The sequence below is a fragment of the Populus euphratica genome, unplaced genomic scaffold, assembly GCF_000495115.2.
Source record: "Populus euphratica unplaced genomic scaffold, PopEup_1.0 scaffold141.1, whole genome shotgun sequence".
NCBI classification, from domain to species: domain Eukaryota; kingdom Viridiplantae; phylum Streptophyta; class Magnoliopsida; order Malpighiales; family Salicaceae; genus Populus; species Populus euphratica.
The window spans coordinates 411,455-426,360 of record NW_011499971.1 but is presented as its reverse complement, the minus strand read 5'-3'; the positions used below and the strand labels follow the sequence as shown (position 1 = coordinate 426,360).

The 14,906-nt window shown below is 34.6% G+C and overlaps 2 protein-coding genes across 2 annotated transcripts; one reads left to right on the top strand and one right to left on the bottom strand.

Moving 5' to 3' along the window:
* Positions 1–1,016: 1,016 nt before the first annotated feature.
* RUXF (small nuclear ribonucleoprotein F) lies at positions 1,017–4,923 on the top strand. The gene is made up of 5 exons (XM_011045660.1): positions 1,017–1,125; positions 1,253–1,340; positions 1,436–1,473; positions 1,672–1,736; positions 4,646–4,923. Exons 1-5 carry the CDS (start codon positions 1,120–1,122, stop codon positions 4,713–4,715), a joined length of 267 nt encoding a protein of 88 aa, XP_011043962.1. The 5' UTR covers positions 1,017–1,119; the 3' UTR covers positions 4,716–4,923.
* A 2,182-nt stretch (positions 4,924–7,105) lies between these two features.
* Positions 7,106–13,110, bottom strand: LOC105139282 (NADPH--cytochrome P450 reductase-like). Its single transcript, XM_011045661.1, has 18 exons — positions 12,592–13,110; positions 12,382–12,441; positions 12,226–12,302; positions 12,086–12,143; positions 11,913–11,996; positions 11,768–11,804; positions 10,934–11,003; positions 10,646–10,840; positions 10,467–10,559; positions 10,082–10,307; positions 9,893–9,976; positions 9,645–9,796; positions 9,145–9,241; positions 8,690–8,839; positions 8,506–8,583; positions 8,279–8,401; positions 8,050–8,163; positions 7,106–7,554 (listed from the first exon to the last, which is right to left on the bottom strand). The coding sequence occupies exons 1-18, from the start codon at positions 12,949–12,951 to the stop codon at positions 7,474–7,476; spliced, it is 2,139 nt and encodes a 712-aa protein (XP_011043963.1). The 5' UTR covers positions 12,952–13,110; the 3' UTR covers positions 7,106–7,473.
* Positions 13,111–14,906: the final 1,796 nt, after the last annotated feature.

Below are 14,906 nucleotides of genomic sequence, written 5' to 3'. Positions count from 1 at the left end.
TGAAATATATGATTGATTAAGAAATAAATTTCATAATTTTTATATATTAGATGCTTTATGTTTAATTACTTAGGTCAAATATATAAAAAGTTAACAAGACATTTTAAAAAAAAACTTTATATTTTTTTTTTCCAAGTCATAAGTTTGATGGGATAGTTTAAGTTGTCCTAGCCTTAACTAACATAGTTATAAGTTTGTTATAACTAACTTTTTATATCTTTTTTAAATCTAATTCCAAAACTTGAATATTATTTTTTAGATGAAAAAAATCCATTCATATGATAAAAGTGCAGATACCAAAATTAATCTAACTCTTTTAAAAAAAATCTTAATGAGTAGATATGTTGTCCAAAAGAATTGTTTTTTATTTTAATATAATTCACGGGTGTGTTTTTAATATTGTCTTAGAAGGGATTTAATATCAATTGATGAATAAACTAGTTTGCATTTACTTTAAGATAATAATTTTATTAAACTCAATATAATTTATTAATAATAATGAATTAAACTTAGCCTAGCTTATTGGATTGACTAGAGACTCGATGTAGTTTTATTTTTTTTGAGTTAATTTGGTTGACCTAATAAATTAATTTGCAACCTAATTAAAATTTTGGTTTAATTTTTTAAAAAAAATTAAAAATAATATCATTTTAACTTTAAAAAATTAAAATAATATCATTTTAATTAACTCAAATCAATCGTGTTAACTCCCATGAATCAAGCCTCAAATTAGTTCATGGCTGAACCAGTTTTCATTACCATGGACAAAGAGGGAAAAAACTGAACACAATAAATAAATTTTTTTTTAATGAATTGGTCACAGTTAGTTATTTAAACACTGAATTTATAGATCGATCCATGTAGCTGTACCTTTTTATTATCCATAATTAGTTGGGCCATGGAACCCGACGGAGGCCATATCATCTCGCTATCCCATAAAGAGAGAGAACAAGCCCTGGGGTTTTGTGTCATCAAACTTTGACCCAGCAACATCAAAAAGCCCTTCTAAAATTTTAATTACAATACTAAAACCCATTCCATTTAATTGTCCGCAAACACACACAAACCCTCAAAACCCTTGAAACTCCACCTTCTCCCTATCTCTCTCTCTCGTTTGCCATGGCCGTGAGTTTTCTCTGCTCTTTATTTCTTTTTGCTCTTGTTTATGCGTTGATGATATTTTATGCTTGTCTTTAAAAGGTTAGTATGGTTAATGTAATAGTTGATGATAACTATATTTTGATGTTTGCAGACTGTACCAGTTAACCCTAAGCCTTTTTTGAACAATCTGACTGGAAAGACTGTTATTGTCAAACTTAAATGGGGAATGGAGTACAAAGGTCAAAATTTTGTTCCCTTTTTTAGTTTCCCATTTGGGTTTTACTTCTTCTCTGTGCTTATGATTTTCGATTGGTTGGTTGGTCTGGTCTTTCAGGTTTTCTTGCTTCTGTTGATTCATACATGAACCTCCAGGTACTGTCTTTCTTTTTGCAGTTTTCATTTTGCTTCTGTCGATTCTTTTTTTTTTTTGTAAGATTAAGTTTTATTTCTTTATGTTTAAGATACTTTGGGTTGTTGTATTTTTCAGTTTCAGATTTTGTTTTGTTTTTCTTTTTGGCGCACATTATTATGTTACTCGGATTTTTACAATTAATGGAATGTGATTCACAGCTGGGAAATACTGAAGAGTATATTGATGGACAGTTCACTGGAAATCTGGGAGAGATTTTGATCAGGTAAGTTGAAGTTTTTTATTTATAAGTTTATATGCTATTGAGATATGTGTTTTTTGGCATGAAAACCAAGATAATTAGACATGGCTAGCGAACCTCAAAGCTCCTTTAAGTTTCTAGGCAATGGGCACAAGAAAAGCTTTTCAATCTTTGACTGATTGTATCGTAAAAGGGTTTCTTTATGTTTCAACATTTTCTCAACAATTGGATGAAGTCTTTGGTGTTATTGAAAAAGTAGGACATTTGCTTCTCTGGTAAGAGGTTTATATTTGTCTCTTTTTCGATGGTTAATATCAATTGTTGTAAGCTAAGCTTGCACATTTTGCATTCATCTATGGACTAGAATGATGGAGTAGTTAACCTGCTTTAAAGTTGGCAAAGGGATAAGGTTCAACTCTATTGCTGATTATCCAGGCCTGATAAACTCGGGTCTGCTGACACTTGTGTGAACTCATGCACGCTATTATGAGAGTACTGTTTCTTTATGAAATGTTTGACCTCCTCTCCATAAGATGAATTACAGTGAAAAGCTAGAATTTATCCCCATGAGGAAGGGAATGTTGGCGTTATAACTAAAAGAGGGAAATACTGAGTTAAAGCTTACCGTGAGACTAAAGCTGTTAAGGAAAAAAGTTGAGGGTAAGATGTTAGCATGATCAGTCCTTATAAAAACTAGCAACTGTACTAATGAGGAAAAACAATCATGGCACTATAAATAAAAGAGGGAAATGCTTTGAAGTTAAAGCTTACCATGACACTAAAATTGTTAAGATAAAGATTGAGAGTGTATGTTAATTAGCGTGGCCTGTCCTTGATGGATCCTAGAGCTTGTTCTTGTGGTAATTGTGCCAAGAATTTGTAAGATTCTTACAAGAATGTTTAGATAGATATTCAAGGTTTCTTATTTATCAAGTTCCTTTTTTGTTTATATAGACTTAATGAATGCAATCTATATGTCAGTGTGCATTTGAAATCAATTTTTTTTCCCTTTAAAGTAATGTTGGGAACTTTACAAGGAGCAGTAGGAAAGGATTCGGCTGTGAGATAGCAATCTGGTAACAAATGTTCTCGAATTATAAAGTTCTCTGAAATTATTTGTGCAAATAGGGGCAAAGGGGTTGCAATTTTGAAACTGGGATTAGAAGGAATGGCAGGGAGATATCTTAGCTAGGCATTAGTCACTTTGCAAATAAGTGACCATTTTTCTATGAAGAGTAGGTTAATGCTAAATGAGAATAGCTTTCTCTCCTAAAAATTTAGTTACCTGTGCAACTGAAGATAATTATTTATTCCAGCAGGAATTTTTCACTCATATCACTGGTTGAATCATAGAGCTGTCTTGTATTGTGTATAGAAGTACTTTTAGCCACAGATCTTTGAAACCTACTTGACAACTTAGTTTGAGACCCATAAAACCATTTTCAAAGTTTTTCAAGTGTAAAGCTCCTAAGAAACCTTTTGGTAGTTCTTCTTTCTGTTACTTTGTGAAGGACAATAATGATTTTCATAAATTGTGTTCATACTAGCATGTTGATGATTACATTATTAACTTTCTTGTTTCATCATTTCAATCAGTTATGAGTTAAGACTAACAGCAGTATATGTTACCATACACTTCTCCCTTCCTCAACTCTATCTAGTGCCAAGAGAAAAGCCAACATTACTACCAAATGGACCCCTGATCTGAAATATATTTAGTTTCACGTTAGAGATCATCTAATACATACCTCTTCTGTTTTATGCTAAGTGGTTGGGGGCCTGGAAGCACTCAAATTTTTAGCCCCGTTTTGAAATGTTTTGAACTTGGAAAGTATGGTAAATATCTTTACAAAAATCTTGAGACAATGGGATATTGATTGATTTAGATGCTTGGAACCAATAGAAATCTGAGAATAGAAGCTGAAACATTGTCATTGAAAAATACGAGGCTTGAGCATAACATGGTTCTTAATGTTTGACCTTGTAATTATTACTTTATATATGTAAAACTGAAATCTCGGAGTTTTTGTGCAACAACACGTAGGTATGGATTGACTGAACTAAGAACTGGTGATATTTCATCAGTTTATGATTTCAAATATGTTGGAAGTTCAAACATGTAGTGGTTGTTTTGCGGTGTCATAACTTTATGAACTATCTTTGATGTTCAATGAGGTGTACCAATTTACAAACTCCTTTTTCTTTTTTTATTTCCACGCTTCATATTTCTACACTTGTGAGCAAAAGCTGAAATTACTTTCAGATTGTGATTATAATAGAGTTGGATTCCTTTGAGTTGGTTTATAATAAAGTATGAAGGCGTCACATAGACATGAGATGTAGATACTGTAAAGTCTTGTGATTTGGTGAGTGTGTAGACCTGGAAGTGAATTTTTTACTCATCAACGGTAATAAATATTGGTCAAATATTTCTCTTGAAGATTTTATGCAATTTAATGCTTGCATAAAGCATGTAAATGGTAATAAAAAGATAGCAATGAATCATGCATTTTTCTCTGCATTGAAAATGTCTGCTTCAAATAGGCATCCGTTTGTATATTACATGCATGTTTGTTGTTCTTATATAGGTTGTGGATTAGAAGTGTAGGTAGAGTTCCAGACATCAGTAGTCACAGACAATGTTTTATGGCCAAAAACAAAATAGTGCATTAAATTTTGGTTTCTATCATGCCTTGGTATGGTGTAATTTATGTTGCATTTGCATGCCATTAATTCATCAAATACTAACTGAGATGTCATTAGTTAGGAGTAGAATTTGAGGCAAGGTCCCCTGCCTCATAGGAGGACTACATTTCTGCACAACTTCTAGAAACATCATATTGTAAATTGCTTTAATTTGTCCAAATTTCATTAGAATTAAGCTTCATATTCCTTCAGAAGATTTACTGGGTCTTGTTGCATGTTATCTGCAGATGCAACAATGTTCTCTACCTTCGTGGAGTTCCGGAGGATGAAGATGTAGAAGATGCCGACCGAGACTAAGAAGAGGTCTTCAATGTCTCTTGCTCTTCAATGTACTGAGTGAATAGAACTCCATTTCCATTTCAGATATGCTAATGTTATATTTGTGTTATGATTAGAGTTTCGTTGTTTGCCTTTGACATGAGCCATGGCATTTACTGCACTTGATGGACCGATTCATATCACCTTATTTAACTCTTTGATTGCTTGCTTCTGGATTTTCACTAAACACCTCTGTTTTTCACCTGTTCTAGAGTGATCTAGTTGAATGATACATGGATTCCATCTTCTCGTGTCACATAACCATCTTCTAGAGTAGGTCTTTGAATTGAAGAAATTCTTCTATGTGGTTATCTGGTTGATGAGTACAAAAGGAAAGCGGCTTATCTTTGTTTGAAGCTTCTTTTTTTTTCCCGTCCTAGACAACCTGAGAACTAATTACGATAACAGATAAACAACTTTCTACAATTCTTTGTAGAAGTAAAATTAAAGGAAAGGACATGCCAATTTCTTATTCACGTAGAAAAGTCAAAATGGCAGATTAATTTGTTGATTTAAATCAGAGAATTGTTGCTCGGGCATTAGGATGCGTCTTTTTCCGGTTCAATATCTTACTTTCTTCTCTATTTTGAGGTTTGTTCCCCATTTTGTCTGTGTCTAGTCAAAGCAGGGTGGCTTCATCTTTGCTATCTTTCCGGTGGCTCTCCTCATTTCAGGGAATTACTGTGCTGGATCCCTCTCCCTTTTTGCGTGCATGCAATAAGTAGTGTTGATGTGATTCCGTTGGTATAACAGGAAGGAAAGCTCCATCACCATCTTTGTGATTCCATTGGTATAATAGGAAGGAAAGCTCCATCACCATCTTTGTGTGTGTGTGTGGTCGTGCAAGAAACATGCCGAGCTGTTCGGCTTGTTTTTATTTGGCCCCAATAGATCAGTGTACTTACCGCCAAATTGTCTTCTTCTGCTAAGAAACACTTGAAGTATTAACTTTAAAGTTGGATTTCTGTAACAACTGACATGTGGTCAAACGCTGCTTGATAGATGGCTTTGCGCAAGAAATAAAAAAAAGGCAAGTCATACAAAGTTGGAATTCTCTCGTCTCTTGCGTTTTTTATTCAGCCCCAGACGCTATCTCTAGCTTAACCTTTCTAAATTAATGGTGTTGGTAGTGTACACTCTACATGGTATTGCGTGGGTTTGGGTAAATATAATTTTTTAAAAATAAAAAATATTATTTTAATATAGTAAAAATAAACACTCTTAGAATCCTCTAATCTCCATGCAATACCAAATAAAACTTCTTGGTTAGTTCTCCAAGGGGTATCGGATCAGCCAATGCAGATGGTATCAAAAAAAATAAAAAATTGAGAATGTAAATAATATAATAAGCCATACTGGTCGCACATTTGTCCATATGTATGCAAAGTACAAAACGTAACATCGAACTTTCGTGGAGTTAAGGGCGGCACGGGAAGACAGATGTGTTGTTGTTCCGAGCAAGGAATCATGCTTTGTAATGAAAAGGCATAACCCCAGCTAGCTACCACCAACTAACCACATGAGAGATAGATGTGTACTGTAAAGAATTGTTTGGCTGCCCAGAATTCATTGGGTTGCCCTTCTTCTCAACAACCATGTGAGAACCCACTTTCATCAAGCTGTGTGTGTGCCCACAGTTTTTCCATGGTGAAGGGCCCTGGATGCCTCCAAAGTCCTATTCACATTTATTAAGTCACTTTGCAGGACATAATTGGTTGTTTGTCCCCACCAAAAACATGTATTTTTAAACAACCTTTTGTGAGGGTCAAGAGCGGCTAATAATGTATTGTGTTAGTTTGCAGCAAAACTTAGTTGATTAGCAAATATAATAATAATAATAATGATCTGCGAAACGTGATTCTCTTCTTTGTCAATTCGAGTCTAATTAGCTCATAGTTGAACTCGTGGTTGATGGTGAACCTAAATTATCAGTGTTGGGAACATCACCTTGACCTCATCAGCCCACGTCCATCAAGTTAATTGAAATAATTCAAAATAGTTGTCGTATTAATCAATATTCAGTAAGATAAATGTTGGGGTACCCTCGGTTTTTGAAAGAAAACCTCCACTATTGCCATGGTGATATATCCATTGAGAAGGATGAATTATACACACTTCGAATCTTTTTCTTCAAGAAAAAGAGTCCTCTCTGTGGCCTGTAAAAGGGTAGCCTGATGGGATGCTTCTGGATTTTGAGTTCGTCTTAACCCACTCACCGCCGCATCAAAGAAGAAATAAAGAAAAGAGCGGGTCATTTACAGACAGCATCATGTCCGGGGCAATGTCTGTCTGTAGCCAATAACCGTAGAAAAGGATAACTCGAGTACAGAAACACGCAATGCTGCACGAGGAAATTTCAAGCAAGAGACTTCAAACTTAAACTTGGATGATCATCCATTCATACAAACACTTAGACGTAGAACAAGAATATTTGTCTGTCATTTGAACCATTTTGTTGGGTTCATTAAAAGGAAAATGAAGTCATGAACTAGGGCTAATCATTTATTACATTATGTATATATAAATTACAAGAACAAAAAATTCCTTCGTGAGAGGAGAGAAAAGAATCACAATTTGCTATAATGATAGCTCGTTCGATGACCACTTTAAGGGACACAAGGCAGGCGTCAAAAGTAGCCTCTCGCTTAAAATTCCTTCAATTCCAGTAAGGCTTCGGTATTTATAGAGTAAACTTTCACATCACCCTCCTTTCTTCATGGCCTACACGAACGATTAGTTACCATACATCACGTAGATACCTGCCATTCATTTGCAGACTTTTCACAAAGCTTTCTGTCTTTGAGTTGTCGAGGGATCCCTGGATATACAATCAAGTACACAAAGTGAGGTGCGATTGGGCGAAAAATTTATTTGAAACCCAGCTACAAATTCTTTCCCAATATGTAATTGAACAAGAAAAACAATGATTGAAATAGCAATACAAGCAAAAATTGCACATCAGAAAAATTGAGAAAGGGCGTGACTGCGCTCCGACACCAAGAGAGGGAGACAAATTTATATCATGATGTGGATTCTAGCCTACCAAGGAACTAAAGGGAGTGTATGGAATATGTCCACGTTCAGAACAAGAAAGCAATGTCGACATGGAAAAATCTCGATCACAGGAAAGCAACGGACATGGGATTGGGCCCTCTTCTAACCAGGTCTGTGGGGTAGGTTCTGTTACATTTTCCCCCCTAGTTTTCGTGACTACTAACCATGAAAAAGAACGCTGTACTAACACTTTTAAGGTGCACTGCATACATAGTGATAGAACCAGCTAGAAACTTCTAATAACAAGGCTTTTTTTTACCTGCTCTTGCACAATAGTGTGGAGCGCTCTGTGGACATCTTTAGCCATGCCTTTGGCATCACCACAAACATATAAATATCCTCCTTGTGAAATCATATTCCAGATATCGGAAGCCTGAACCAAAGAAAACACATGCTCAACGCTTTAGCTGATAACTAAAATAAATAAATGACATCGCAGCATTTTGATTTCACCAGATAGTGTGTTAGGTGAAACAGAACCCAAGTACCTTCTGCATCATCTTATGCTGCACGTATTCCTTGGTAGGTCCCTCACGGGAAAAGGCAACAACTAGTTCAGAAAGCGCACCACTTTCAACGAAGTTGTTGAGCTCGTCTTCATAGATAAAATCCTGCAAGGTTTAAGCGTGTTAATAAAATTCTTGAAATCAGGGTAGAAAGATGTCCCTACACCAACCACAGAGCATTCTAGATATATGATAATAACATAACCTACCATTTTGCGGTTCCTGCAACCAAAGAATAATACAGAGGATCCCAGTTCCGATCCTGATTCTTTTAGAGCTAATCTTTCCTGAAAAGGGAGATAAAAAGTAAAGATTATAAGATTGGATAATTCATTGTGAGAGCATAGATCACTTGAAAAAAGACAACTGAACATCAAGTTAACGAGTCCAAACCTGTAGGAAACCTCTGAAAGGAGCTAAACCAGTTCCAGGGCCAATCATGATGATGGGAACTCTAGAATCTGCTGGAAGTTTGAAGTTTGATTGCCTAACAAAAACTGGTGCCCAGCTGCAATCATGACTTTTCTCCAGAGGCACAGCGTTCTGTGGAAGGAATAAAATAAGAATTAACCTTGATAAACTTGGTGTATAGAATATTCTATCAAAGATCAAAAATAACATGGATAATAGAATCGTAATACAAACATCAGTACACATGCAAGGAACCGGGCTAACCCTAGCATCAATCATTGTAAAAATGTGGATCGCTAATTTCCAACCCCCGTGATAATTTAAGACACCCCATATATTTACTACCCAATTCAATCGATTTTTGTACTCCACCCTGAGGTGCTGCTTTGTCATAAAATGCAAAAAACAAAGCAAAACAGAAATTTTTGAACATGTACCTTCATCCAAGTTGAGCACACTCCTTTGTGAAGACGACCTCCCGGTGTTTTTTCAAGAACCAGCGCACATGTAACATGAATTCTTGATGGAGCCATGCTGCAAGTCATAATTTCAAATATTAGGCACATAAATTCCAAAGAACAGAATTAAGAATGATAAACCAAAGAGGGTGCAAGTGCAATTTTTGAAAGTAAATGGTCCTTGAATACATAAAAGTTCCCTTTGTGCTAAAAAGAGATATCCAGACTCCAATTACAGTTCCTCTAAAAGAGCTACGAAAGACAAAATCCAGATTTTTGTTCTCTTCAATATTATCCCGTTGATCAGTGGAAAAACTTTTGTCTGCCACATTCCATAACTTTTTATTCAGGAAAATTTAGCAAGCTAAAAGAATTTGGGTTTGCATTAAACATGATATGAATCCCTTGCCATCTTCCATCACAAACTAAGATAGATTAATTCTGAACCTTTCCAGAAAAAAGAGTGTAAAAAAACACACCTTGGAGATGATGAAATAGAATAGTATCTTGGTTGCAATCGAGGTGCAACTGAAGCAAAGAAGACACCAAGTGGTGGCTTGCCTGATGGAAATTCAGCCATGACCTCAAGGAGGCTTCTCTGATTTGCAACTAACAATTGTGCATATTCATCCTGTACAAGAGTGCAAATCAAAGTTATATACACTTAAAGCTACAAACTAAAACAGGGACTAACTTGATGACAAAATATTGTTGGTAGATCTACAACCTTCCCAGCAGGCGATGCAAGATGCCTTAGTCGATCAGCTTCTGTTGGATCAGTAGCATAAGCTGCTAAAGCCATTAGAGCAGACTGCAAAGCATATGCATGGCAACAATAGATTACTCAAATGTGGAAAAAATCCTATAAAATGAAATATGATATTCAATGATGCTTCGACTTAAGAAAGCAGCTAACCTTCTTGGGCAAACTCAAAAGATCAGCATATCGAGCTAGAGCAGTTTTTAAGGTGCACGGTGGGAATGGAGGTGGCAAGGCGCTTCCACTAAGTGGTGTGCCATCCTCATTATCAGTGTGGATAGAGAAATAAGTATCTGGTGATAAACCCAACAACTGCAGTGCTTCCTCTACAGTTTCACTTAGATTTTCACAGTAAACACCAACATGATCACCAGTTCCATATCTGAACAACAAAGGAACAGTTATGAGCACAAAATAAATTGTTCCATGCATAACCAGTGCACATTGTTCTCTTACAATTATTCCCCAGGAAAATGCATTTGGATGCCATTTTCAGGGGGGGGAAAGAGAGAAAACAACAAAGATATTGCAAACAACTTACGCAAGTCCGGTGCCTGATATGTCAAACTCCAGATGGGTACATGAACGATCAGATGCCGGGGTATGAAGCTCCCTCCTCACAGCAACATTAGCCCTTCGGTAGTAAACAGAGCACAACTTAGCTCAAATTAAGTTGCTAAATTGTCACCAGAAAATCCAAAAAGAAATATTTTATGATACCTGCATGGATGCTGAGCATCATAGACAGCATGGCCATTTGCATTACTCCAGTTATCATCCTCTAATGGGGCATCTTCAGGATCATGGAATACAACCCGATATTCTGATACAGTGGCAGTATAAGGAGTAGAAACAGCTGTTGGATCGTCTCCATCAAGAAGCAACTGGTCCATCTCAGGCCACAACAATTCCCGCCTTAAATAGCAAGAAGAAAAGGAAAGAATGAGATCTCTAGTTACAAGAAAGTTCATTCTGTTCATGCAGTATACCAATTCAAGTTCTCCTTACCATGCAGCAAAGTCATCTTCCATGCATTGATCATCATCACCAAGACCCACTGGGGCAAGGCGCTTCCCGCCTAAAAATACAAAGAGAAATATGGTTATGGAAAGAAAACAAGGAAAACTTGGTTGCTACGCAGAATGAACAACATCAATAAGCACGTTTTAACTCTTGAAGACCATTTGATGATAATAAGGAAAAACACTGACCACAATGTGGCACACAATTAATTATAAAACTCTTCTAATTTTTATATTAAATATGCAGCTAATTGGGTTTCAATTTTTTTAAGAAAAAAACTAATTGAATTGTAGAAACAGTGTTCCTTTAGGAGCAAAAGCTTCGCATGCATCAGGACAGCCTGGCAGACTCTATTTATCTTGGCAAGGAAGCTGGCTAACATCAAAGGACACACTGCCTTCCTCAACGCACAAAATATTTGCAAAGTGGCAATGCATTATTGACAAAAGATCCATATTGCAAAGCGAACGTGTTTCCTTGAGTAATAGCAAGTCTGAACATGCAATTCATTGACTGTACACAGCTTCAAAATCCTTTACATTGTTTTCTGGTTGATCGAGAATGTTTTACTCAGCACGTTTGCTAGTTTAACAAACAAATAGATAGTAGAACATGGTCTTCACAAGCACTGGTCTTGTCTGTATATTCATGGTTCACAAACACAAATTTCATTGAATCACATTATTCAAATCTAAGGAGTTTCAGCCTGGCTATATACTCATCAGTATAAAAAAATTAGCAAGAAAAACTCTAGACATAAAAAAAAAATCCCAAACAAATTTTCACGAAAACAAGGAGCAATCAAGTATGTAGGCATACCCTGGTCAGCAAAGATTTTATCCACCACTATAGCAATCTGTTAAACGAAACAAAACAAGTATATAAACAGTTAATCAGCAAAAACACGCAATTAAAATCCCGGGCTAATTGTGAAAGAAAGCATAAATAGAGTCACATTCCACACCTTGTTAAAATGCTCGTATTGCCTGTTTCCAAGGCCAAAAACTGCATATGGGAGGTCCTTGAGCCATTCCCCTCTCTCATTTCCCTACATGAACACAATCATAAAACTATAAACACTAATTACGAAATCCTGCTCTCTAATACCAAACCAATCAATACTTCCCAGAAACTCACCTCTGTAAACCATTTGTAGAACCTTGCCGCATTATCAGTAGGCTCACCATCTCCATATCTAAACACCCCCATACATCAAAAACAATTTAAAAAAAAAAACTATAATAAATTACAAGTAGACTATAATCAAAATTACTCACGTGGCCAAGAAGAAAATAACCAGATTCTCTTTCTTCAATTTCTCTTCGTATTCATCGTCATCAACAGCATAATCATCCTGTCATAAATAAATAAATATATAAAATTAGATATTAAAAAAATCAAGAGAAAAAATAAAATAAAAATGTCCACCATACCAAATCAATAGTTTTGAATGTGGCCTTGTCATACCGAGCTTTTGCCTCCTCAGCTAGAGCCTTAAAAAAATCAAAAGAAAATCTTAGCTAAACTACTCATCAACTAAAGCCGAATTCTCACCGTACACGTGGGACATCATCGCACGTGCACGGTGATGATTACAGAGTCAAGTCACTCCATCGATAGCATTGTTATAAACTAAAGTGTACCTTAGCAAATCCTTCTGCGGTACCGGTTTGGGTGCCGAAAAAGATGGTGACCTTTTTCTTGCCATCGTCAACTTCAGGTTCGAGGTCTTTAACAATCAGGGGCTTAGGAGGTACAGGTACTTTGGGTCTCTGATACCCAGATGATCTTCTCCAAATCAAAACGACGACGCAGCCGATCAAAACAGCGATGGAAGTAGTTAAGATCATAACAAACTCACGATTCTCGAGGATCAAAGTTGCTACCTCAGCAACAGAACCACCGGACTCAGATGAAACATTCGTGGGGTCCACTTTGCCTTTGATTATGGCTTGCATAATATCGAGTGGAGACACTTTGATCGAGCTGCTTGTTGACTCCATGTTGTTTACAGAGATTCACAAACCAGTTTCTTCTTATTACTACTCTTCTTCTTCAAGGAGGAAAAAAGATCTCTCTCTGCTTCTTGCTTGTTTTGTGGTTGGTGGGCGAAGGCGGAGAGAGAAATAACCAGAGAGAGTTCCCTGAGAGGGGAAGGCACGAGAGAAATGAGGGGGGGTAATAAAGGGAGGATGGAGCTGCAACGCCAACCAAACCAGACTGGTCAAACTCACCAAACTCTGACTTAACCATGGTTAAGAGTTATTAAGGCGGTTGATTTTAGATGGAGTCAGGCTATGGAACGGTGAAGTTCTAAAATGCCCTTTTCTGTCCTTTTGTTTTTATTAATTAACTATTATTATTTCTCAGCAAAGTAAAATTGTTTTGTATTTATGACATTTGGATTTGATTTGCTTTGCTGGCCTTTGAGATTTGGATCTGATATTATATTTATTTATTTATTTTTTCGTAAGCAATAAATAAGGAGTAAAGGGTCGTTGGCGCAAGGATACAACTGTGCATCTGAATATCAATTTTTTACTTTTTCTTATTTCAGTACATGGACTTTAGTTTTTTTAATTTTACACAACCTTTTCAAATCCATGAGATTGTAATTCCGTATTATGAATTATTTATTTTTATATTTTAAAATTATTTTTATAAAAATTTTAAAAAACATTTTTTATTTTAAATTAATATTTTTTGATATTTTTTATTATTATTTAAAATATAAAAAAATATTATTTTAATACATTTTCAAATAAATATAATTTAAAAGTAATCGCAATTATACTTTCAAATTCGCTTTAAATTCTTGTATTTTAAAAAAGTATTTGAAAAAATAATAGTTATTGTTTTTAAAGTATTTTTTATCTAAAAATACATAAAATAATATTTTTTATTTTGTAAAAAATATTTTTAATATCAACATATTAAAACATTAAAAAAAAATTAAATTGATGAAATATGGTATATATCACGTTTGCAAGTGCTCCCTAAATTTTATATCAGACTTTAAATTTTAGGATTTCTTTTGCTGGTAAAAGGTACTTATAAAGTAACATTGTTTGGTTAAAATAAATTTATTTATTTTGTTAAAATGAAGGACACTAGCTAGATGTTGTTAAGTAATGTATGTATTTAATTGAAATATTTTGTTAGGTAATTACGGTTGTTTTTTTTTAAATATTTTTTAATTAAAAATATATTAAAATAATATTTTTAAATTTTTAAATTTATTTTCAATATCAATACATAAAAAAATCATTTTAAAAAATGATATTTTTAAATTTTTAAATTTATTTTCAACATCAATATATAAAAAAATCATTTTTCTTTTAAAAAGAAAAAAGCAAGGTCACAAGGGAAAACCAAACGAGATAAGTCATTTGCATTTCAAACATGTCGCGTGAATTCCTGATAAAAGACAGTCATTTGCACTGTAATAAATATAAATCTTCTACATTTGCACGTGTTTTTGTTCTATATTTGAACCCTGGTCCCGTCTTTTTTTTTCTTTCTTTCCTTTCATCACTTTGTTATCATTTGTTTTGCATAATCCAAAATAATAAAAATATTATCAACAAGAAAAATAAAAATAAAAACCCATAAAACACCAAGTCCTTTGCATCATTCAAAATTTAAGAAAAAACCAACTTCAATAGGAACATAGAAATAAACCATAAGACACAAAATATTTATTAAAAAAAAAACTCTTCCAAACAAAGATTTTTAAGACGTTTAAACAGCTGCAGTTAAAAAATTAGATTTAATATTAATGAATCTAGTAATTAGAAAACTAGATAAATAAAATCTTTGAAGATTAGTTTGTGAGGTGACAAGCACAATTTTGTTGACAAGAATAAACTACAAGTTGGATAATATTCTTTCGACAACAAAGGGTAGGTAATATTTAATTAAGTAATGGGCATCAACACAGATTCATAGTGATTAAATA